We start from the raw sequence: 26,511 nt of genomic DNA, 5'->3' as shown, positions 1-26,511 counted from the left end.
ATATGACTGCATGAAATGATCCGTCCTTGAATTAGGTCTCTCTTTTCTCTGTACAGAACAGAAGCACTTCAGATTCCAAGGCAAAATGCTCTACTTCAAGCATTTTTACTCTCTCAGAAGTATTTTCTCACGTGACTTCCCTGCTTTCTGCTCCATCATTCCTGGGAGCTGAGTTGTTTTTGCTTGAGCTCAGCTTGCATAGCAGTGTGTAGTTTAAAGTCTTGCACTGCAAAGGTCCTTGTGGTGACTGTAGGTCACAAATGAGGAGCGTGTACTGAGAAGTGGGAATAGCTTTGAGACCCTACAATATGTGTACTATTTATTGTTCAGTCTTGCATCTAGCCTTAACCATGGTTGAGGTCTGTTGTGCTAAATGTTTGAGCAACTGGTAGAAGAAAGTCTGTCCTTAACAGTCCCTATCATCAGTAAAATAGAACCAGAATATGATATTAATGCCATTTTATGAAAATAACTTACTGCATATTAATGCAGAAAGTGGATCCAGATCTCCAGAGTCCCTGGCCATTTTGTTGCAGATGCAGCCGTTTTTCTCTTCTGTAGTGTTCTTTCCTTCTTCCCGTGTTTTCTAGCAGAGTATCTGAATCACAGCTGTCAGCAAGAACCACTTGGTCAATGTGTAGGAGACAAAGACACAAATGCTTTGGTTTTATATATGTAGAGATTACAAAACCGAGATTCAAATGTGCATAAACAAGTAGGCTGGGCCCATTTAGAAGGAAATTTGTGTTGACACAGGAGACACAACTGGTTCTTCCAGAAATAACCAGAAATATTTCGGTGCTTTCAGAGATTCCAGACTGGGAGAACGTTTCTATTATCTGGGGTGCTTTTGGGAAAGCATTAGGCTCTTTTACCTGAACAAACTGAAATATGTTGCAGGTACACATCAGAATCAAGTTTTGTACTGCTTTAATCATAGGTCTCATACTGCTTTGTAGCCTTTTCTCTAGAATCTTGATCAGAACTATAAGGACAAATTTAAGTGGAGAAGGCCTGTCCTTGTGTTAAGGTTTTAGAAGCTGATTTGGTGATTGTGAATGCAAGTTTTATTAATAAAAATTGTATTTCACTGCCATTTATGTCTGTAGTGAAAAAGAGGAGCTCACTGGGTTCACTGAGAGGGAAAATACATTTGCAGAGATTTCAGCCTTTTTTCTCTATTACAGGTAGGAGTATGTGTCAGCTTTTCATACTGTATTCTCTATATTATATATATTCCTCTGTATTGCCTAACATAAATTTTAAAGATGTGAAATGTTGCGTCTGGGAAAATTTATGGAGAGCAATCTGTTAGGCATTCCCTTTGTTGCTGATCAGCAGGCCTGTTATTTTCAGCTTTAGGTAATACTGACCTATTATTTTATTGAAAAATCGCTGCTGATATAATGGAGTTTGGATCACGCCACTTTTGCTTATTTAAAAACTAGTTCAGATTTTCCTCGTTGGTTCCTGTTACGTTGCTATTACTATGATTATTGCATCTGTCTTTTGCCTGCTTGCTAGTCACACAGAAAAATTCTGTGTGGTCATCTTCGCTGTCAGCCATGGGACTGCATGCTGCCAGGCTGGAGAGGAGAATTTTGCAGAAGGGACTGTGCATTGCACCTGGGTGTTGAGAGAGTGTGTGTGGAAAGGGAGGCAGAAGGTGTGCAGCCCATCAGTGTTCTCATCAGCCCTTTGGGAAATCCAGCCTCGAGTTTCAGTCGTTGAAAGTATTGTGCTGAGGAAGGATTACAGACTGAAGGATTTATGCTGGTACACTTGAAGTGCTGCCTGCTGAGCAGTGAGCCTGGCTGAAAGCTTTCTGGCAACACACTTGCACAAATACTACTTTAGATGATATCAAAACACCATTTCTCTGACTGTTCTGAGGAGACGGGGATAGAAGATGATGTGACTGGAGTAGTCCAACTGTGAGGACTTCAGCAAGATCCTCAGACAAGAGATTGTTCTTAAATATGCAGTCATAGCCGTACAATACATGAGCTTCATGGAGACCCTGGAACTAAAAAACTGAATATCCAACAAGCCAGTGTGATGCCTCCTGATCTCTTCCACTCCTGATAACTAGCTTTACTTTTTAATTTTTCTTCAGAGTGCCAAAAGCGGTCTGTTCAAATATGTGTTTTGAATATCATATCGCCTTCATATTTTGCAACAGAGAGCATAGATACTGTCACGCTGAGTCAGCCCAGTGCCTTGGCTGGTATCCGTTTTGTGGTCTTTAGCCAACACCTGGTGCATCAGTTGAAGATGTAATAGAAAACTGTATGTGAAGAACAGAAGGTAACTGGAGAAAGGAGCGGAGAGAGAAAGAAAGCAACAGAAAAAAAACGTGTGCATATAAATTCTTTTTTTTCACACCTGCAGGCTATCATCTTACACCTTAAAGCACAGAGCTTTGTTGCCCTCATCAAAATCTTTTGTTGTGCAGCTCAGATACAATGCAATGCTTTTGAACACTTGTATAATGGTGCAGTCTGCCAACCAGCATGTTTGTCTTTGTAACCTTCCCCGGCTACCAGGTCATAATGAGCACTTCTGGGCTCCCTGCAATTTCCTTATGTCAAAGTAGCCTGTAAAAAATTGAAGTTCTATTACTGTGTGTGGCTGGATTCTTTTGTGGACCAATGCCACTTCTTTCAGTTGAGTTACACAAGGAATAAATTGCAAAATAAGGGGATGATTTTGAGAGGCGGGTTATTTTTACATTGTTTGTTTAATGTAGTTCTCGCCCTTTTGTTTTTAATACACTCTAGCTTTGCAGTTTTCTCCTGAAGTTTTTGTTTAGTTCGTTCTTTTCAGCATTGCCTCTTTCTCTGTTGTTTCCCTGTTGGCTTATTTCCCATATGCTTTTGGAAAATCCAGTAGGGCGAAGGGGCAGGACAAGAATCAGAACAGCTGTAATCACAGAGAGCTGAGCAGTTTCTCCGCCAAACAGGCTGCATTTGGCAGAGCCTTGCTTCCAGCAATGAATCCTTGGCACACTAACAGGTGCCTCCACAAATGTCCTGTGCTGAGTGCAAATACCGCATGTGGCATATGGCTGAGGGTTTGACCCGGGCTGGAATGGCTAGGAGACGAGATGAGAGGGCAAGTCAAGCAAAGAAACTCAAGAACAAACTTCATAACTACTGTATGAATTAGGGAAAGAAACTGGAATAGTCACATCAGGATTCTAATCCCAGCTGTTTGGAGGTGTCCCTTGATTTCCATTAGCGTGGTCCTACGTGACGGCCTGGTGTGGCTGAGAACAGGATCAGGCTCTGACTGTCAAGACGTCACAGGGAGATGATAAATTTTGGATATAAATGGTAATATGTTGCTGTTCAAAAAAATGCACAAGCCGTTCTCCCATGTTGTCTCTGGTAAAGGTGACCTTTTCCAGGTATTGCCTTTGATGTCATTCGGATGACAGACATCACAGTCAGCTGGAATTGTATGACTAAACATTGGGGTCAGATCTCTGAGCCTTTAATTATTTTAAATTATATGACAGTGAGATGACAGAATTTTGATTTGATATAAAATAACAAGGGGGGGAAGCGTCTCATCTGGCACTTTTCACCCCCACTCCTATTTGGAAAGCTTTGCAGCCTAAATTTATTTCTGGTTGGTATCTTCTTGTGAGAGTGTTGTCTTTCAGCAGTAGGAATTGGAAGAACTGGATTCGCTGCTTAACCGTGCCACAGATTTTCTGCATGACCCGCAGCAAGTCACTTTATTACCCTTGCCTTGATTCCCTGTCGGGGAGAAGGGGCTAATGTCAGCTCCGTACCTCACTGGGAGGATAATGGATGGGTGACAGTAGGGCATCTAAGTGGGGGGTTCATGTGGGAGCAGTTATTCCCTGAGCACAGTAAGGTGTAGCCTCCTTCCTTGATGCATTGTTGAATTGGACAAAGGAAAAAATGCTCTAGGAATGGATTTGGCCCTTGGCTTGAAGTTATAAGATCCCTGGTGTCCTTTCTTCTGCCTTGGCTGATACCTTCTCAAGGGTGCTGGTGTGTGACTGTCCTCAGTGAGCCTCTGCTCCTAGTGAAATGAAATAAACTGCAGCTGCTGTAGCCTGAGCAGCTTATCAAAGTTGTGACATTACATATTGCTTCCTAGAATAACAACTGTCTTAGTTATCTGCAGCTCACTATTTTGTTTGTTTTCCCTTTTTTTTTTTTTTTAATGGCTATTGGTGGCAAAAAATACACAGTAAACTCCACGTTCACACTTAAGTATTGAAACAAAAGGTAGTGGAAGACATCATACCACAGAGCATATGAAAAATTGTCAACTGGAAAAAGCCACTCTGTGGTATTGCCTTGGTCTGCTCTTTGCCTTCTTGGGATGAGGTTGTTGAAAAATGCTCTTTTTAAACCAAACAGTAGGCCTCCTTCAAATTATATCTTAATAAAAAAGAGAACATCTTGGACAGTCTTTGATTTAGATGCACTGCATTTTAAATGTGTTCTAATTATAGTGCTCATCACTTAACATTAATTTAATGAACATCCTCATTTATAAGGACAAGGTTGGCAAATAGGAATTAATGCCATTAAAACCCACAAGCCTCCCAAAGGAAAAAAAATCAAAAGATCTATGAAGAAAACATAACCTTATTATTCATAACAAGCCAAAACACAAAATCACCGTCCATAAGTTTTTGTAATTGGCTCACAGGCCCTTAGCACATGCAGTGCTGCCAGCAGCCCGTGACACGAGCCGGTGCTCCCAGCCCAGCAGGTGGCTGGCAGGTGTCTGCACCAGGAGCCGCCGTCGCGGTGGGCACTGACTGGTGGCCTCACTGCAGCAACAAATGCAACGTGGAGGCTGAGCACCTAAGGTGCTTCTGGTAGGTCAAGAAGTGTCCCAATCTTCTTGTGGACAAAAGCTTTTAACCTTGAGGTCTGTCAATCTGCTGCCTTGTCAGAGCACTACAACTATCAGATCAAACTACCACATGTTTCCTATGCCCATACAAGATACCCGATTTGTGGCTGCTCTGAATTATGTTCCCTACTCCCAAGGATATCCTGGGATCCCTTGAGAGCCTGTCAGAGCCTGAGTGGGATTTTGTTGGCAATGCAGTGCAGGCCAGGGGCTGTTCTTGCTGCTCCATGCTGGAGGCTGCTGTAGAGAGCTGTAATTGCTGAAGCACAATTTGTTTTGAGGAACTCAGGTTGAAGTTCCAGACTTGCAGGTGGGCCCTTGGCATTGTTTTGGTTTCAGTTGTACAGATCAACACCAGGACTCTTCTAATTAGCTCCAGAAATGATCGCAATGGTTCATCAAGGCCCAAAGATAATGACTGAAGGAAAGCATCATTGTTTTCTTGGTGGATGTGGAAAAGTGGTTATAATGCATACTTTTGCTTTTTTTTTTTTTTTTTTTTTTTTTTTTTTCATATAATTGCACACTGATATCCGAACTGTTTTATCTGAAGAAACAGAAGTGGTCAGATTTTCTCCCAGGGCATTAACTTCAACATACATGGAAGCTGGGTGCTCCACTTACTCCTAAAGAACCTTTTCCTTCCTGAACTGGTGAAGTTACAGGGATTCAAGTGATGGCAATGACAGTTACATGTGAGCCAAAGATACGTAAGGGTAGGTTTTGTTAACGAAGGGGTAGCGTAGACCTATATGAACCCCAGCTCCTCTCACACACTGTTGCCAGAGGCTTAGGGTGTCATGTGTATCACAGCCAGCTCATCATACAGGTGTTAACGGGGTGTGGTTGGACACCACAGTGGCTGTGCTTTACATCTAGTCCATCTTGACTAAATTACTGCAAGGTAATTTTTCTTCATAAGTTTGATGATGATCTGCAATAGTTAGTCCCTTCTTCACTATTTAGTGAGGAGAATTTTGATCTAGTGATTTTGATTTTAGTGAGGAGAACTTTTTTTTATTAGCCAAATCCCACTGTACAATTAAGGGGTGGGGGACCACAGTTGAGCTCTAAACAAAGACATAAGCCTTGCTTCTGGGAGAGTTATGCTTTGCAGAGATGCTATTCAGCAGAAAAATGCTGAAATTTTAGGCCCAGATGGTGCAAAATTTTCCTACAAAAACAAATTTCAACTTCTGTTTGAAATCAGTGATTAGTACCTGCTGAAGGGCTGCTTGACTTTGGGGTGGCGTTTATCAATAACAGATACATCCGATGCTTTTTTCTTAGGACTCATCTGTCTTCCACTTTTACTGTGGCAGCAGTGTCAATCCTTCCCCTAGATTGCAGCTGGCTACCTGTCTTGCTGCGTCTATGTTGGAAAGTGTATACTCAGCCAACCACGTGCTCAGTTCAAATTCCTTAACTTTGTACAGTTACAGGATCTGTATAAATTTAAGGTGTAGGTCTAAATTTCCATCTCTTTCTGAAATGCAGAAACGTAGGTCTTAATTCACTGAAAGTCCAAGCTGGAAGCAACTTCTTCAAGCATTGCCATCACCTCCAAGGTTTGTCAGGCGATGCACAACTGTAATGGCAGTTACAACAGGAGAACAGAATTGCAGAGCTTTTCCCTCCTGCATGGCTTTTGGGTGGTTTTCAGCAGTTCTGCATCTAGAACACCGGCTTCTTCTCCCAGGTAGCTCTTGTGAGCATGAGAATTTTGTGGCATTTTTTCATACAGAATTTGTTTTCAGTTAGAAAGAAGCTTGATAAGATACATGATCATCAAGTTTTGTTTTTTTAAAATGTTTATGGCTAAACTGATTTTAAACTAGGTCCAACTGACAGAACTGGGATAGCACAGCACAGCTGCTGCTTTGTTCTGAGTTTGCTGTCAGTGAGGAGGTGGGAGCCTGCCCTGCTATTATGCTGTGGTGTTACGGTGGATGTGGTTGCATATGCCGCAGACAGTTACTCAAGGACAATTCAAGCGTTATTTTTTTTGTCCCTGCTGTGACATGGCTGAGGACATTTTGTTGGCTCTCAGGGTTTCCCTGCTCTTCTCCTCTCTGTCTGTGGCCACTTCAGCCTCCTCTTCCGCCTTTGCTTCTTGCCTCCCCTCGTCTTGGCACCCACAGCTCTCTGCCCTTTGCTGTCTTGGCCCTATGATGCTCGTGACCCCAGTGTGCGTAGCAGAAGGGCACCTCAGAGCATGGGGCCAGGAGCCCTTTCTCACACAGAGAAACTGCCGCCTCTGTTGCGTTGCTTCCCTCCCTGGCATTTTTAAACATGATGGAGTATTTTTGGTTTGTTTGCTTTTCTGTGTCTCGGGTTACAGACCAGCTTCTGATAAAGATGGAGGAAAACTCTCCATTTCCAATGACAGACATCCTTAGGGATTAGATTATATTTTAAATCCTCTGGTTTTGTGTTTTTGTTATTTCCCCCACCCCCTCCTTCTCTACAGACAAAATGGCAAAAGTCTTCATGTGTGTTTGGGTTTATCTTTGCCTCTGATGAAAGAACATACCTTCTCTGCTCATCCAGGCCAGAGTACAAGCTCATCAGAGATGATGAGTGATTATGTTACTAATATTTACCATCTTACTAAAAAAAATAGAGGTTAATCAATTAATTGTGTATCTTTTGCCTCTAAGTCTTGTCAGCAGTTCAACTCAGTAAACATTGGAGTGAATATGAGTTGGAACTGTCCCTAGATGAGTCAAAGTAAACAGTTTAATGTCTGTCATCTAAACGTATGATCTTGGACTTTTACATTGTTTTCAAATATTGTAGCTTCTGAGGATCTCCCAAATAAAGTCAATAGTAATTCTCTCGTGGACTTCATAGAGTTTATTGAGGGTCAAAACCGTGTTTATAGGAAAAATGTTATTTGTGTCTTTCTTGTGTAGGTTTATGTCTATATAGATGTGGCTGTGTCTTAGTTGGTGGAGAGATATAGAAGTGATTTACGTTTTTTTTTTTTTGTGTGTGTGTGTGTGTTCTGAAGGGACAGGTTCCCTTCCCTTAGATTTCACAAATCCTGCTGTTGACTTCAGACAATCTAAGTTTATAACATTTTATTCTGGAAACTTAAAGTGCCCTGTAGTGAATTTAAAAAAGAAAAAATAAAATGATGCAATTCAATCAGGAGCTGAACTCAATGGGAAAGTTGTTTCAAATATTAACATGGCGGAAAGGACTGTAAGACAGAGCTTCAGGAAAACCTGAAAAACTTCCTGAAACCCAGGAAAAAGATATACATGTATGATGGAGAATAAAACATCCACTGATGAGAAGACTTGGGCTAGATCTGTGTATATTTGAAAAACAGCCTACTGATTGCTAGCATGCTTTTCAATTGTCTCAGTACAGGTGTTCTTCCCCTTTTTTATTTCATTATTCATATTTAGGTTTCTCTCTATTAATAAGACATAAGCAGATCTAAATTGAGCTCCTACATGCATAGAAGAGGATGGGTTCTAAGAGCAGAAGTTGACTCAGATGATTAGTTTTGTATGCGAATTTATATTTTGCCAGGCATTTTAACTCCTTTTTGGTGACTGAAAATGTATTGTTTCTATGGTACCAAGACACTGGTGTCAGCCTCCAGAAAACAGAGCACAATAGGAAATGCACATCTCAGAGTCTTAATATGGATAACTATTTACATTACTAAATGAGGAAATAGGTAAAGAAAGGATATTTTACAGTTTATTTATGTTAGTGTTTCGCTTTCTACATGGGCTTCCTGTTTTCATTTTTAAAATTTACATGTTTTGCTTAAAGCAAGAGTGAGAGAGAGATTATATCTCTGCTCGTCTCATGACCTAGTTATTGTTGCTTCAAAAAAAAAAAAAGAAAAAAAAAAGGCAGGATTGTGTCTCTGCTTCTTAGCTCTTGTGGAGCACAAAACTAAAAGACTGGTCACGTATTCAGTGGCAGGGAACAACAGCAAAGGCTAGGGCTATTCCTTCATACCTACTCCTAATTTCAAAGCCAGTTGCACAGAAAAATTTATCTGAATCAAAACTGAGGTAGGCCTTAAGAATCAGCATGGGCTGTGTAGTAAGATGATTTATTGGTGAATTTCCTACCTCTTTTTTCAGAGAATGTTTTGAAAATTAAAGCATTAATTAGTGACCAGTAGCACGTTGAAATGAGCACAGATACCTGTGACAAGACTTTGAGCTTTACATTCAATAAATGGCTTTTCCTGCTGCTTGTGATAAAGATTTCTGTTTCTGTGGAAGCACATCCACAGTGTATATATTGCTGCCTTAAATTCAGTGAACATCTGTTTTTGTTTTTGTTTTTGTTTTTTTAGCCTGAAGAAAAGCTGGGGTTTTTGGGTTCTATGAGGAGAGGAGCAGGTTTAATCTTTGGAAATGTAGGAACTTACCCATGTCTCAAAGAGTACAAGCTTTTCTGATTGTGGCCTCTTGGGACTGACTTCAGTCCGTGTACGTACTCTACTCTGATGTGCAAGCTCTCCAGATGTTTTAAGTTGCTCAGTTTGAGTACTGGTGTGAGTAGCAGGGGCCTGGAGCTCTGTGTAGGCATGTGGGGCCTAGGTTGGTTGGCAGCGCTTGTGCAGCTTGAGGTGCTGTAGTAACTTCGCTGGGCCTACCTGCAGTGGAGTCGTAGCCTTCGTCTTTGTCAAGGCTGCAAAAGCTGAACTGACCCCTTTTCAATGAATACCTAATGATTCTTCGAGTTCCCTAATTTCCAGAATAACTTTAAAGTCTGGCAGTTTTTGAAAAGTTACATTGAAAACCTTCAATATTCAAGTTATTCAGTTAAAAGTATACTGGTTAGTTTGACCCAACTGTGGCAGATGAGAAAAGAATGTGAACTGATTTATTAATAATTACTTTTAATAATGGTATGAATAAATGAGAAGAAGTTATTGGGTTATCATAATTTTTCAACAGCTGTACTAATTTAGCTTCAGAGAAGGCTGTGGGAGAGTCAACCAGAACACCCTGGCATGTCCCAGTGCCCCCTTGAAAAATAAGAGGCAAACTGATTAAAGGATCCTTCTCTCAGGTCACGATTTGCCAGCTGAGGACTTAAAGATCAAAATAACTTTAAAGTCATTGAAACACCTGAAGAGCAGAAAGGAGGTGACTTTCAAGTTACCTAGGGAGAAAGCTTGGAGACTTGTGGTTTGACCAGTCTAGGGTAGGAACAGTTAGGAGAAACAGGCATGCAATCCGTTTTGAGAGAGGCTTATTTTAAACAAATACTTTATTTAAAGTACTTTAAATAAGTACTTGCTTTCAGGTTATTTGGCCACTGCTTACAGTTTGTCATTGCTTCTGGAGGGAACAGAATTGCGGGTCTGAGCTTGCATGATGCTAGCTGAGCTAATTATGGCTTGTAGGGCACTGCTGCCAAAGCACCAGGCCTGAGCATGGCGCCAAGTGCTGCTGCGTAAAGATACTTGTGCTAGCTTGGGTACTAGAAGTAGGGTGGTTGCAGGCTGCAGAAGTGCCAGGTGCAGTTTTACTGAAGAGATAAGCAGGCTGTGGTTTCCCCCTTCGCTTCTGGCCAGGACGTGCACTCTTGCCTCACGGTGCAGGAACAACCATCTGGCTGTTCCACCACAGCCTGAGCATGGGGGCAGGCGCTGGCCCTGAGCGCAGGTTCCCCTGTGCAACCCGTCCTATGGGGGAGGTTATATTCCTGTGCAGAGCATTTGCTAGTGGAGCTATGTTGTTCTAGCACTTGAACAAGCTGCTTTGTGTCCTGTAAATGTACCCCAAGAGAGTAATTTGATTCCTGCCCCTACAGAGAAGCAAGAATTGAAACTCTTGTCTTGAAATTCATTGTTCACAGAGGAAGTCAGGAAGGCCCCAGGTAACTTCACCTGGTAACTACATCGCAAAGACACTGCAGGTCATGAAGTCTGTGTATGTGGATACATATGAATCATGATTGCATGAAGATAAATCTTATGTATAGGCTAATATCTTAGATTAGGGTTGCGCAAAGCCTCTAGTCTACAAGTTAAACATGCCTTTTCTGGGGACAGCCTCTAACATAAGTGTAAAATCCGCTTTTTCTGTGAGCCTTTCTGGCACTAAACACATCGTGTGAAGATTTGTGGTTCCTAAGCCCAACGGGAGTTTAAATACAGAACCAGAAAGATCAAATTCTTATGCAAGTTGATGTTTGTAAAATACTCTTTTAGCTCTTTCTGGAGGCCTCCATGATAACCGGGTGAGAACAGTGATGTTGGCTGACTCCTGCAATGAGAAGGAATTTGGCATGCGAAGGAGAAATAGCAAGGCCAGAAGGAAGGTGGGGACTTTGTGTTGACCTGTGTTCAAATCCCAAACAGCTGCTGCAATAAAGAAGCAATCTTAGCTGCACCAGAAAGAACGCTTTGAAATAAAACCAATACAGCAAAGATCTGAACTTCAAGTCTGCTTGGTTTCTTAAGGGAGAATAGTGTGTAAAACCCAAATGTGACAGACTGTTGATAATTACTATGAATTCATTTGGACAGGTAAATTTTATTCTCTAACTGTTTTAGAGTTATGTTTCTACCACTGAATATCCAGACTGAGTAGCTGAGGGCATATTTACACTGGTAGGTTGAAAAAGCAGGCACTGCTTAACTATGTGCCTTAACAAATGTGCCAGTAATGTTGGAATCACTGATGGTTCTTTTAATATAAAACAGATTTTTTGCATTGCCCCTGCTTTCTTGGAAGATTGGCCAAAACCTAAACCATTTGTTACCTTTTTTAGTTTCCCTAGGTGTCAGGGAAAAAAGGTCTTATAATTCAGCATGTTCCAGGGACCCCCTTATATCATTCTGCTTTTAACAGATTTTTTTGATCAAAAAAACGTAAGTCTGATGTCAGTGAATGCTTGTTCTGTAAAGGACATCAGGAATACACAGACTGGCAAAGATTGGGAAACCACTTTTAAATAACTGTGTTAGCTAAAAATTGTATTGAGAGATAAAAAGATGTTTTTGTAACAGATCACAGGGACACCAGTCATCTTTCTGTCTATTAGATATGTAAAGATCATTATTCTCTGTGTTACTCTGACTGGGAGCACTGTATATTTGTTAAGAAAGGAAAATTAAATTAGTCTTGTATTTGATACATTATTGAGAACTTTTGTTCCTTGATATGAATTAGATAATGCAGCCTGGTTCTGTGGCATCGGGCTGTGATGGCTTAATTCTCAGCTGAGCAATTAGTGCAATTCCTCAGTCCTTTGTGCCCCAAGAGCAGCCCAGAAATGCTAGAACAGGATCCAGAATATGGCTTACAATTTAAATACAAATGCACAAGGAAAGAAAAGAAAAAAATGAAGCCAAACCTGTGGTGCTTTATGAGGTGCCTGGCTCTTGACCCAGGTGAGTAATTGTTACTTGTGGAGCAGTGCCCATGTCCAGGGAGCAGTGCTGGTGGGGTGATGTTGGAAGACATGTCAGCTGAGGACCTCGGTATGGTCAGAACAGATCCCGCCTATTTCACTCCATCCTTAACTACGTGTTTTACAGGAAGGTGAGCTGCTTGTGAAAAGAGAACTGATATTTTAAAGGGCTTTTTAAAAATAACTAGAGAGACTGGAGTCGTCTCTCTCGGGTGAAATGGAGATGTTTGAAGGATTGTTTTGTGCTGCAGTCAGGCATTTGCTGGGAAGCTTGCATGAGGCAAAACTGTAGGAACTATTTTTAGAACATGAAATGGAGAAAAATGCCCCCAGGTTGGGAACTACCGGGCTTCCTTCCCCGACTGCAGCTCTGTGGCGTGATCTGCTGCCAAGAACCAGGCAAGGGCTTCACACAGCGAGTCCAGTGCTGGCGGGCAGCCCTGGGCCTTCTGGCACCCCTGTCCTCCCGTGGCTGTCCTCGCTGCAGTGCCCAGGCCTGTGCGTTGGGGTCTGTGGGGTTCACCTGGCTTTCCTCTCTGCTGGTAAATGCACAGGGTGGCTGTTTGGAGCCTAAGAGGGGCCAGGAGTAAGGCTGAGAGCTGGGGGGTTGTTTTCACAGCTGGCCGAATTGCAGGACTCATGATGTCTCCACATAGGTGGGACAGCAGTTTAGTAAGAATCGAACACTTCGCTCGTTTCACTCACTGATAATTATATGTATCGGCTAACATAGGGATCAGAGGCTTCTGAGTGCAAATACCGCTGCTGAAAAATACCTAATACAAATACCTAAGCTTCCAAGTAGTTTTTAAAAATTGTACCTCTTATTGCAGTGTCACTCAGCTGCTTGCTTCAAGATACCTCCCCTTTTTTTTTTTTTGGTATTAATTTTTACTGCCTCTTTTGGGGAGAAATTCTATAGAATTTCTTCTATGTTCCTTCCTAAGGCAAAATAGTGGTATAGCATGCTGTTCATTTTAAGGACTAATTTTCTTACCATAAATTTAAAAGAATCTTACGGTATTTTCAATGTAGGAATAGGCTGAAAATGAGTTTTCTATGTCTGAGCCACTGGAGTAGTTTTAACATTTTGTATCTATGAATAGCATCAATGCAACCATGTAAAAATAGTAACTCCCTGCGGAGTGAACTAAACTTTTGTTTCCTTTGTAATGTCTTGAGATTACAGAGACCACTGGGGACTTCAGTGAGTGGATCAGATATAAAGCGTTCAAAAAACAAAACAAAACAAACAACAACAACAACAACAAAAATAACAGGAAGTCTTTTTCCACAACAAGTAACCTGCTAACAAAAATAGTGGCTGAGGGCAGATTATCGTTAACAGCGTTCAGAGTAATAGAGATGAAACTATTACACCTTAGGGAAACGTACGCTATAATAGTCTCAGTTACTAAATATGATTTGTTTCTGGTGTTTTTAAACTTGTTTTATGACTCAGGCATGAACTATCTGGATATTGTTGATTGCATAAAATTGGTGATTCTCTAAACGTAATTTAAGTTCTCAATGTCTGTCTTGTTCCTGTACCTACTTTTATTTTAACTTTCCTTGCAATTTCGGGTGCTCCTTCTGGAAAATTGCTTTTAAAACTCCAATTGTGATTTTTGCTCTCCAGAGAGCTCAGTGTGGGTTGTGCCTTCAGCAAACCGACCAGAGCAGCAATCCCCTATTTCAAGCAGCTGAGTATTTTGCATCACTGGGGTTTGAGACATTTATGTTTAGACTTTTGCAGCTCTGTCTCTGTGATAAACATGTAGATGTAATGTATACGTCAATGCCTGTGTACTGCAGAGATGGTCTTCACCCCAGAAATAGGGAAGATTTTTCTCTTGATCAAGGCGGTGTTGAGCACCTGCAATGGCCAGTAACATTCATGAAGTCCCTCAACCATTTGCAATTAAAAAAAATACTCTGCAGCTGGCTTAGTTGGCTGTAACATTTGTTTTTCAGGGAGGTCCTGATTTCACTCACTTTTACGAATAGTTTTGTAGAGGTCAAGCAATTCACACTTTCTGCCAAAGGCCTGATTCTCTGTTGCATACCACAACTGCAAACAAGTTTGAAACAAATCACAAAACATAGTTCAGCCAACCAAAGAGCAAAGTTTCTCCAGGACAGCAAAACTTGTGCAACTGGCTGAGGTGCAGGGATGTAGAAGAGAGCAGCTCCTTGCTGTAATTCAATCCTGTTTGCATTTCTGTCCAGGACTGTAACAGATTTAGTCCGTTCCTCTTTTTAAAACGAAAGGGCACCTACTTTGTAAACAAGCAGCTAACTTCCAGTACAATTGCAAACATCAGAGCAGGTAGCACCCCTTCTCCTAAAACAATTTCCAAATAATAAAGTGTAAATGGAGGCACGCCCCACGGCTGTGCCCCTAAAAGAGCATTTCCCTCTCTGTGTTCTTGGAGGGACTGTAGGACCAGGGTTTTCAAACAGGAGGAGAAGCACGTTTTAGGAGAAAGGAGAGCATTACTTGCACTCTGATTTCAACAGAGGGGCGCAGTTTGACATGAGTCTAAGAGGCTGGCTTGGGGCCGTGCTGGGGTGCTGGCCTGACGTCCCAGCCAGCCCTTGTGCCCGAAGCCCTTCTGCGCAAGGGGCTCAGCATAGCACGCTGCCTTTGCTGTCTGTGCACACTTCGAACAGCACGCAGCCAGGAGGAAGCAGCAGCAGTGCTTGTGTTGTGCCTATTTGCTGGAATAAAACCATTTACAAGGCTTGCTGTAGGCAAAAGCTGGTTTTAATGTCATGCCTCCAGTCCCCAAGTGCTTGGATAGTTTTGTGGCTGTAACGGCACGGCAGCTACTGAGAAATGGGGGTGTGGTTTGAGTGGCTGGAATACGTGCCCTGTGTTAGCACGGTATTCCTGGTGTGTGCTGCATGTACTCGTTTGTAGCCTGGTGGCAATATTTGTTTGGACATTCCCCTGCTAAAGCCCAGTCTAAGGTTGCCTGTACATGGCTTGCATTCCCTTTGACTCTAAAATAAAGAAGAGAGCCTCTGCTGGCCATAGTACCTATACCTTACCCATTTGTTGTTGTTCTTTTTTCCTCCAAACTCTCCAGTTTGAAGGAACATTGACAAAATCTTGCAGAACAGAAAATAACTGCCTTCAAGGTTTCTGTAAGCTGGAGGAGGTTAATTCTTCCAGCTTCAAATGCACAGCCTGTTTGCTTTGAAGCTGACTTCATTGCCAGGAGGTAGAGGACACGTACAGCGCTCCTGCAGCGCTCTGCCAGGTGGGGCCAGGCGCAGCCGAGGGGCTCCAGTCCCTGCGCAGCCTTCGCTCTGTGGTGGTGTTCCCCGAATATGTGGATTTGTGGCACTCAGGAAAGGATATCGCAAGGAGAACCTTTGTTTGTAGATCCCCACAGGAGAATTCACAAGCGGTAGAGGCAGAACCTCTGCAGCAAAAGGTCTGCATGTGGGTAGCAGAACCAGGCACTTGCATGGAGACTCCCAACTTCAAAGCACTGAGCAAATGTTTGTTAATTATACTACAGCAGCCTTTGAGGTTATCAGGCAGGTATTAATATTACTGTTTTATAGGTGGAGTAATTGAGTCAAAGAAATTATGTAATTTACCTGGGATTAAAGAGAGCCATAGCAAGTGGTAGAATACAGCATGTGGGAGAGGAGCCCACTGCTTCCTCCTGATGTAGAACACTAACTATCCAGTGGAACCAGGTTCATCATCATTTAGGCTCTTCTTCAAGTCCCTTTTATTAGACACTCGCAGATGTGCCTAAGTCAACAAGCATTGTTTTCTGGCTGCCACTGCTTGCTCCTGGGTTTCCTAGTGAGGTGACACTGATGTGTGCATCTTTCTGTTCTCCAAAATGATTTTTCAACTCGCTATTTAGCTTTAACTGTATCTGACAGCAGGCTTGAGGTCTCAAAAATTCACATGTATTCTGTGAAAATATGTGGCTGATTAGAAGAGACATATCCTTCTGCTTAGGGAAGGGCTTGTCTGTTTGCTTATTAGACACAGGAGAATATATGTGGAAGAGCCCTGGTCAGAGTTCACCCAGTAACATCCACCAGGAAAACAGCATGAGACTCAAACCCAGACAACAGCTTTTTACTGGATTTGCTCCTCTTGGAACTACTTGTTTCTTTTCCTTGTCTTGTTTTTCCTTAACAACTCTCATCTGCAATATTAGCCATTGCATTTCTGGATGCTGTGGTTAAGACCCAAGAAATCACTGTCATGGCCTGTCTCATAACTACTGTGTAGCCGAGGGAATGTCTCAGTTTGGGGGCAATTACAGCTACTTTAGCAGCTCTGATGAAAAGGAGTAACAAACATATGATCAAGTAGATATGTAAGCACCAGATAGCCATCAAAATGGGAACCGTGATTCTTTTGACTGCTGAGAAGTCACAATTTTCCTGTGGTACCTATAGTGGTGTTTTGTTTTGTTTTTCTCCCCAGATGACAAAGGCTTCTGAAACTCGATGTGTATCTTTCCTATAAATGGTGTCTTGTTGTTAAGGAAGAGCGTTATTGTGTAATGTGTGATAGTTGACATGTCAAGTAAGTATACTAGTAGATGCCCTGTTGTTAAATGATGAGGACGAACTTAGGTTAATTACTAATTACCACCTTTATTACCCATAGAAATGCCATGAACGCCTATTCTGCTCCATGATTGCCACCCCACCCGGGGCTTTGATGCTACATCCTCACGTGCTGAGGTCGAGCACCCTTGCTGCCTGTCCCCAAGCCAGGCCCTGCGTGGGCTGGAGCACGGGCCCCTCAGCACCCTCTTCCCTCTCCTGGTTCATAACCAGTGATTTTGCCTCCAGCTTCTGAGAGAAGAGAGAGGAGTGAGGTCAAGCACCATTTTTTGTATTAATGGTCCTTATTTAAAGCTAATGGCACAGGGACGGGTCATCTGGTCTGTACACCTTACCCAAAGGTACCGTTAGTCTGAATCATCTCAAGAGGATTTTGGTTAAGTTGTTCTCAGCAGCCTTGTGGGGTGACAACCCCACGGTCTCATTAGCAGAATTGCCGTGCCTTACCCCACGCAGGAATTCTTCACTGCTGTTGCAGGATAAGGCAAGGAAATGAAAGGTGAACGATGTAGAAGAGAAAACCATCCATGACAAACCATCCATGACAAAGGAAGGGTAGGCAGATGATGAGAAAGGAGTGCTGAGGGTAAGGACAGCTGTGTCTTTAGGTCTCCAACTTGGCTCTGGGCATTAATTGCTCAGCACAAGAAAGGTTGTCAGACATCACAGCCTGTCTCCTGCCGACTAGTGTGGGTCAGTGCCTGGGTGCTCAGTACGTCAGGGTGCCCTGGCCTGGGGCTGTGCTGGTGACACAGAGCCCCAGGCTCTCCTAATTCCTTCGGTGGGAAGAACACCACTGGCACGTGCATGGCAGAGGTGGCCTTGCACTCTGTCCTGTTGGGTCCTTGTATGCCTCAAAGCTTGCATATGCTTGTGCAGAAAGTTCCCATGTGTCTGGATTCACATTCGTGAAGCAGCTGGACAAAAGCTGTTCCTGAGCTGTCAGGAACTTCTTCAGCCATACGATGAAGTTTCCAGGTTTGTGGCTGGTGGTGGAAGTTATTTGGCTTTGGACTGATTCGGGAAAAGAAGGAGAAGCAGATATGCAGTTGTGTGAAACAAGAGTTAAAATGTCATTTTTTACCAGTGTTAAAATTCTCTAAGCTTTTGGCATGCTTTTAGTGAAGTGGTAAAAGATGAAAATGGAAGTTAAATAAACAGAATATAACAACTAATGCAGCGGTTTATTTGCTAGTTACAAATTCTGAACAGTGTATTTGACAGTGGTTGTGACAGACACTACTGCGCTTAGCAGCAGTCTCTGGAGACTTGTTCTATGTTCAGCTTTGCTGCTGGCCTGCCGGGTAACCTGAGCAGATCCCCCAGTCCTGTTAGTGACACCTTCCGTGCCTGCAGGGAGGTACAGCTGTGCTGGCCTCTGTAGGCAGGGTGTGTTTACATGTAATGCCTTAGCAGAGCTCTACTCAGCGGGAAGCGGATAAACCATGGCACAAAATGAAAGCCAACAGGTTAAATCTGTAATCATCTGGGTGAGACGGAAAGTAGGGAAAGAATGTTTTTTCCCCACTCCAGAATTTGGGACCATGCTGCTTTGTAGTTTGTGCAGTAGTGGTCCTTGAGAAAGGATAAAATGTAAAATTGGTTTGTTTTCGCTAGTTTTATTTATGTATTACTAAGTTTTACTTTCTTTCCCATCAAATTGCCTTTTGTCTGGTTGTTTTGTTCTTTGACATTTTTCTGCACTTGTCTTCTGTTTGATAATGGTTATTACATGGTTTTAATGGAATGGATTAATTTTTCTCATTAACCCCTTAATAGGATGGGTTAATTTTTTTCCTAAAATTACTTAAATGTCATCTCATTGAAGATTACAAATCAAGGTCCTCATAGACGTTCATGCTATAAAAACAGTTCAGATTTATGCACCTTTTATATGCAGGCAACAATAATAAAAAGTCATTAACTTTGTCAGAATACTAAAATCTGAATATCTCTTCATTGTGAACACAAGCAATTTTGTTTCAAAGTGGCAAAGGGCAAAGTTTCTAATAAAAATGTAATTTCTAACCTCTGATTGCAAATGCTTCTGTTAGCGCTAATTCTCATTTAAGTCACTGTAAAATGTGCGATATATCAGCTTAAACAGCTACAGTAACAAATGATTTACTTTTATTATTATTATTATTAGCCTATGACACTTTTGGTAAAATCCAAATGCATCAATAACAGTGCTTCGCTTTTATCTGATGATCAAATTAGTTTTACACTGCCTCAACCTGAGCTAAATTATTTTAATAACATTTAAAGCCAACCATTACATTGTTTTAAATCATCCCAACGAGATATTCTTGGATACACAACAATTAACCTCTTCTTCTAGCTTTACTGCACTTGGGCAAAGATGTGGCGCATGCTTTCTGAGGCCGCTGTGCTGCCAGCATCTGCACTGCCGTGACTTGCACCGTAACCTCCAGCTCCGGCTGCTGCCCTGCTTCCCAGCTGGCATCTTGCTGCTGCAGCCTCTCACCTGTTTGTGCCCATGCCACAGTGTCTTTGCAAGACATCTTGGGGAGTGTTTTCTTTCCCTTTTTTCCTTAGCCTTTGTATATTAAGTTTTCTCCTTCAAATCTGCTTTGGGAACCTGATGCTTTTCCTGGGAACAACATACTTGGTCTGGCGAAACTTCCTAGTTGTTACCCAGTTAAGAAGCAGTAGCTAGAGATGGTTCACAGAGAGTGAGAACTGTCAGGGGGGCTGTAAATACTTGTACAGAGGACACCCCCCTCGTACCTGCACACGTTTGAGTGTGAAATTGCAGGCAGCGGTGGGTTACCCTTGCTGTGCACACAGGACTGTGTTCAACCACCTCTGTCAGACTGCTTTGGGTAAGTGCTGTGCCACCTGGTCTGTGAGCTCTTGCAGCAGAAGGGGATCTTCTTGGGATGTCAGTATGCCGTTTTGGGGATTTTACGGGCTTTCTGAAACCAATTCTTGGCCTGCTGATACAAATGAATCTGCAAATGAATCAGGAGCCTGCTCCTGCTGCCGTTCTGAAAGCTGCTTCCCGTTCTGCCTGCTGCTGCCTGCCCCTCTGCTCCCTGCCCATCTTCCACAGCTTCTCCCCTCCGACCCTGTGAAGCTGCAGGGTCTCTCTACTCAGCCTTCTCCATCTCCTCCTGGCCCATGGGAGCCTACCTGCTGGGGCCACCGGCCTGTGCTCACCTTTTCTCCTCTCCTCCCCTCATGCTGCAAGAGAGCAGGGCTCAGCACAGGCAGAGGCCGGCTCCTGCTGCGTGCGTCCCGTGCAGTTGTTGCCTCTGCAAGTGGGGAACAGCTTGTGAGGAGGCTGGCAGCTGTGTCTGTCCTGCGATGTTGGCTGGCGTTCCTGCTCCCCCAGTTTATTTCCAGCTCAGACTGTGCTTTTGTAAGCTCTGCCTCGACACTACAAGTGCAGTTCCTTTGCTGAACCTCCCGTGTCCATTTTTATCTCATTGGCAGATCTGAATAATTGCACAAAAGTGCTATTGAGAGGTTTTTTTTTCCAGTTCTTTGCTGCTGATGGTAATGCATCCAGGGCTCATATTGACAGATTAATGTGCGAATCGGTGCAGCAGGGGCTGTTGCTGGAGGCTGCTCCCAGGCACGCCGCGTGGGATCCGGCATTGTCTAACTTGGAGCCCGTTTGATCGTTGTAGGGGGTCAAATGGTCGACTCCACTCAAAAAAGAGTGTTTGCATTTCTCTCAGGCAAATAGGACAAAAAAAAAAAAAAAAAGGGCGAGAGAGAGGAGAAACTGGAGAGACTAAAGTGGAGCATTCTCGCAAAAAAAAAGATACAAAATACAATGCACCTTTTGTGCTAAAATTTGGGGGGGGGGACAGGGCTTGAGGGAAAGGGCAGCACTGTTCAGCTGCAGTCGACGAAATGGTTTTATTCACCTAGAGGAATGTGATTTTATTCTATTGTGAATTAGCCACCTCGAGTTTAAAATACACGTGTAAGTTAGGCAGGAGACCACTACAGGACCCTGCGCTGACCTCTGCCAAAGGCTGGCCTGGCGAGCTCCTCGTCTTCCCCCTTCACAGGTGTAAATGTGCTTTTGATACGAACTCAGGGACAGGCCACTGCAGTGGAGCTGCCGGCAGCCCAGCAGCCAGTCCTTGTTCCTGTGCTGGCAGGAATTTCTTTGGGGATCGTGCGTCTTTAACTATGGAAATTCAATTTTTGTGCCCACATTCATGTGGAAGCGTCTGGCAAGTCAAGCTCTGTTCACTGAGAAAAGGGGACTGAACTGGAGCTGGCTCATAATTTTGTTAATGATCATCAGAGTCATTTCAATAGGGGTGAGCGCTTGGAAAGTTTGTACCTGCAATTTCAGGTGCAGTAAGGGTAGTGGTTTCTGGCTGCTGGAAGCTGTAAGTGGCTAATCATTATTCAAAAGCCGTGTTGTGTTGGAAGAGTTGACTGCAGCCTTCAGAGAACCATCTGAGTTTGAGGTCAGTTATTTTTACTCTTCCATTTTGTTCTAGTTAAATATTTTTACTTGCTCTCAGAACAATAGCTCCCACCACACTGAAGCCTTTGCCCATTGCAGTAGCTTTTCATATCTCCTGTAGCAATCCATGCGGTGCCCAAGGGTCTCATCTGCTTAGTTTAGCTAAATATAGGCTTTTCAAGCCCTTGTATAGAGCCTAATCCATACCTTTACAAAGCCTGACAAGCTGAACCCAGTGGCATAAGCAGCTGATGCAGCTTTACGAGCAGAGGAATCCTCCACATTCTGTTACGCTTGTTCTAATCTGCCAGGGTTTGTTTAAATTTTCTACTGCTTAATCTGGTATTTATTGCCTGTACGTACTTGACTCTGAGGACTGGATTGTTGTGATGATTTTTTCCTGTCTGCAAACTTACTCTTCAGTTTTCCATGCTGTCTGCCCAGGGAGACCCTGTGATTTTGTATTTTTTCAAGCAACTGTTTAATCCAAAAAGCATCAGCTAAATCTGTGATTACTTTTACATGATTCAGAAATAAGTTTTGTTTACCAGCAGTGCTGCTGCAGCTCTGCTGCCAGGCTGAACTCACAAAAATGAGAATTTCTGCAACTTTGGTTGCAAAGCTTCTTTAGTTTGGCGAGGCCTGGGTCCCATGCTTACACTGGTGGCTACAACAGGATGGAAATGTCCACAAAGGTTTCTGGCAGAATATTATTTTGTGGTCAGAAAAAAAGGATTTATTTCCATATCTTACCTTCTTTGGCATTTTCCAGCTTTGGGGAATACTCACTGCTTGTTTTTTTTTTTTTTTTTTTGTGGATGCTGGTTTTCAAAAGCAAGTAGATCAGTGGATTGTAACCATGATCCTTACAGTTACACGTCACTTCGTGGCTTGGATTCAAAGCAGCTTCAAACCCACCTCTGTAAACACAGAGGGTCATTGTGTATTTTGATTTACATGCTTCTGTCACTTTTTCAAAGCAGCTCCTGCTGCCCCAAGCATGCCGGTGTGTGCACATACCCACACCCCCAGAGTCACAAGAGCTCTGAGCTCCACATGGCCAGGCAGGTGGTGCACGTGATGGCAAGATGACACTTCCATGATATGGGTCCAAACCCTTCCCCTGGCAAAAGAGATATATTGGAGTTTTTGCTAACCGAAGAGCATGGAGAAGGTGTTTCAGGGTTGAAGCAGGGAAACTCCAAGGCTGCTCCTGTTGTGGTGTGATCCAGCCTTGTTTGTGCTGATGGTCAAGGTGAGGCTGCCTTGGTGAGGAGCCTCTCATGGCTCCTCTTGCCCAGCTGAGCTCCCATGGAGCCATCGCACGAGGGCTCTCACAACCCCCAGCTTTCTGCAAGGCAGTTGAAGGATATTTTCGTGTATGTGCTGCAAAAATGCGCCTCGCAGTCTGGGCTGTTTCAGACAGAACAAGCAGGAGCAGAATCCTGTTTGCTTTGCCTCCTCCTGGAGGAACGGTGCCATTCTGGAGTTTGATTATTTGGCTGGCTGCTCAGCGCTTCGGCTGCGCAACATCTTATCTTGGGTACTTCATTCCTTCGCAATTTAGTTTTGTTTTCCCCCAGTGCTGTGTTGTGCCATTGGATTGCATTCACACAGCGTGCCCGCAGGCTGCGCTGTATTGTTACGTATGTTGTGCATCCAAAATAATCTCAGTGGGTGTTCCAAGCAGCTGCCATGATACAACCCATCTTCTTGGCAGCCAGAAGTGCTGTGAGCTATGTGTCTTCTTTGCCTCTTCATCTTCAGATATTGCAATAGAAAGGGAACCTACAGAAGCCTTGTATATGGTATACCTTGGCAGAGTGCTCCAGTACCTAGCAGCTGTCCATACATGCTTGGTGAAGCTGTGTTTTGTTAATTAGGTTTATGCGGGAGGGTACTTGAAGAACTCTGTGTAGGTACAAAGTGGTCTGCCTAGGAAAAAAACATTCTTGGGGACTCGGCCACATTTTAATGGGGAGTCCAGAGTGAGCTGGTAAGTGGCTTCCTGAAAGCCACCTTTTTTAGCACCACATCAGGAACGTAGGCTACAGAAAATCCGGTCAGACTGTACTAGTGTAAAGAGCAGCTAAATTTTGCTTGGGTATAGCCGTTAGCAGTCAGCATAGCTGCATAGTAAATGCACAGCTTATAGGGTGGTGTTTTTTTTTTTTTATTATTATTATTAATTGTGTGCTTGCATGTTTGGAAATTGGCTCAAGCTAATGTAATATCTGCTTTTAAATATTCCAGCTGTGTGGGCGTTGAAGAAGAGGAGGCACCAGACATTGACATCTATCACTGTCCAAATTGTGAGAAAACCCATGGAAAGTCTACTTGTAAGTATACTTGCACGGCTGGTCCTCAGACAGATGACAAATTCTGTATGTTTAAACAAAAGAATCTTCCTTTTGTTTTGTTACAGTAAGACACATTTAAATAGATTGTGTCATAAAAACAGGAATTCAAAACATGAGGTGAAAAGAGGCATCAGGGGGAGGGGGGGAATCATGGACTGGATTCTAGAGATCTGAATTTAGCTTCCAGCCTCACCTGGCCTCAGGCAGCATGCGTGAGCTGATGCAAGGTACCTTACCTCTTCTGCTTCAGTCCCCAGTCTGCGATGAAAATAGCGCGTCCTCCCTTAAGTGTCATGAGGCACTTACTGCTGTGGACTAGACAAAGGTCTAATACAGTGATTTTCGGAAACTGTGTGGTGTTTTTTGTCTTTTGATGAGAAGAGTAAGAAACAATATGTTATGGTTTGCCAGGGTATAAAACTGTAGCAATTTCAGTGGCAGTCAAAACTGTAGGATGCACTGGGGATGCCAATTCTTGCTGTTATTTCACAGGTAAAAGTTCTCCTGAGTAAAAGTGACAGTTGATCTCAGTGGGAGCTTTGTCTGGGAAAGAATTGTAACTGTGTTTGCCTTTGGTCAGATTAATTCACAAATTCTTTCTGTTACACAATGGGAAAGAAAAAGAAAAGAAACCAATTGCTGTAAGATTAAATGCTGTACTTGAAAGCCATTTATTGTAAATAAGCAACAGTGATGTGGATGTTCTTGCTCCTTTGCAACATTACTGCAACACACAGAGGAAAAGCACTGTGCTCATCTCCCATGAGCACAGAATCAGAACATTTCTTTTTTAGTGAGAAATCAGGGATGGGTGGAAACTGATTTCTGTTGTATTAAAACTCAGTAATACTAAAACCAGCTAATTATTCCTTCACTGTCTTCAAAATTCAAGTTGAAAAAAAAATATCTTGGAGGAAAGGGGAATGGTCTGAAATGTTTGTTTTGAGGTCAAAAAATGAAATTGTTTTTCCACTCTTTTTCAAAATAAAGTGTGAACTGGAAACCTGGACAATCTGCAGCTGTTCTTGTCACCCAGATGGTCTGCTAACAACTGGTCCAAGCAGGGCACCCACAAATTGGGCACACTGGCAAAAAAATAAATTAAAAAAAATTGGGAGGCAAGTCCTGAAGGATTTAACAAAATCAGTATGTCCCCACAAAATGTTTTGATTTAAATTAATCAGTTTTGTTGGAAGATTTTTGACAAATGTACTGGAAATTGTTCAAACAAATAAGCACAAGTGATGTTAAAGCAAGCAATTTGGCATTACAATGGCTTGCCTTGAAAAGGGATGTATAGCTACAGATACTCTGAGGCTATTATTGAGCCAGTGTAGGAGAGAAAGCAGAGGACTTCTGAGAGTTTTGTATGACATTGAGATTTGATTTCTTCCACTTTGCTTTGAACTATGAATGGTGAAAGACACCTATTTTTCAGTATGTGTGTGTGGGGGAGAAATCAGACAGAAGTAGCCAAAATCTACCATCAGGAATTAAATATAAATCCTGTTAAAAACAGTGGTGCATAATCTTAGAATTTAGAAATGGCAGTTTTTGATTAAAAAGACTACAAGTTGAATATACTAGTTAAAATGAGGAGAGTTTAAACTAACGACAGTCTTCTGATGCTTTAAGGTTTTTGGCTATTTAATTCTTTTTACTGCAGATATAATCTGTCTTGGCAGTATGTCCCTCAGTCTGCATTGTGCAGCATGGCAGAAAGTGGAGCTAGAACACTGTCACTAGTTACAGTGTTCAGTGTCATAGAAATACAGAACATTATATAACTTTCCCATAGATCAATATGAGTTTGTTTTCTCTCTACATTATGGAAAGTTAGATGATGTACAAGACCAGCCATCAGAGTAGTTACATATAAAGATCTTGGGAACATTTAAACATTAGTTGTTGATTAACTTACCTTCAGTTTTGGTCTAAGATCACAGGTTCCTCAAGCTGCGTAGCAGTTTTCACCATTAACCAATAGAATCGTGGATTCTGTTGAAAAAATAGGCTGTTATCCTGTAGCCCCTCCTTGCGGAGTGCAATAGGCTAGAAAATAGAAAGACCAAGTAAATGAAGGCAGGAACAGCTTGACTTAATGCATTCGTTCTGGCAGGCATTTGTATGCAGTACATCCTGCTACACTGCACTTAGCCTCTGTTGGGACTTCCACAAGATGATCAGATTCATTTGTTTATTAACTGTTCCAATATATGTTTAAATGAGTTATCTAGCAGTATCAGTTTTGTAATAAATGAGCAAGTGTTGTTCCTGAGCCAGTTGTTCACTGGTAGGATTTAATTATTGCAAGATTAGCAAAGGGAAACACAGACACCAATTGTCTGTTATGCAACTTGTCTGGATTTAAAAATATATGTGTATTTCTGGAGCACACATTCCACAATATATGTTTTCCAGATGTCAAATTTTAAAATCATTTTCCTCCTCTTACATTCTTCCACTTTACCAATGTGGCTTAGTGGCTACTATTTCAGAAAATTGCTTCCTGTCATATGACATTTTAAGCCATTTCACTTTAATGAAATTTGTAGGGACTTCTCTTTGGGAAAAATTATACACATTCACAAAAATTTTTCTGACATCATTTACATAAAATGTAAGTGCTTTGTTAAGGCAGACTTGACTCATTTTCATAACACAGTCTGAAATGTTTGGTTTGATTGCTGTCTGTTTTGCAGCAGTGAAAATCAGGGTAAGTTCTCTGGAATCAGGGAAGTTACGTAGATGCAAGCAGACCAAAGTTAGGCTGAA

At 42.5% G+C, this 26,511-nt stretch overlaps 1 protein-coding gene across 5 annotated transcripts in view; it reads left to right on the top strand.

Moving 5' to 3' along the window:
- Window positions 1–26,511, top strand: part of PHF2 (PHD finger protein 2) — a 96,167-nt gene that overhangs the window by 27,681 nt on the left and 41,975 nt on the right. For 4 of the 5 annotated variants that reach the window (XM_013096610.5, XM_038185814.2, XM_038185815.2 and 1 more), the window contains exon 2: window positions 23,630–23,715. In XM_013096610.5, coding sequence (XP_012952064.3) covers window positions 23,630–23,715 — 86 coding nt within the window. Of the gene's footprint in view, window positions 1–12,345; window positions 12,441–23,629; window positions 23,716–26,511 lie in introns of those variants that run through there. The other variant, XM_072044168.1, reaches the window with a different exon arrangement.

Source organism: Anas platyrhynchos, chromosome 13 (assembly GCF_047663525.1).
Source record: "Anas platyrhynchos isolate ZD024472 breed Pekin duck chromosome 13, IASCAAS_PekinDuck_T2T, whole genome shotgun sequence".
NCBI lineage: Eukaryota > Metazoa > Chordata > Aves > Anseriformes > Anatidae > Anas > Anas platyrhynchos.
This window is presented reverse-complemented; position numbering and strand designations above follow the sequence as displayed.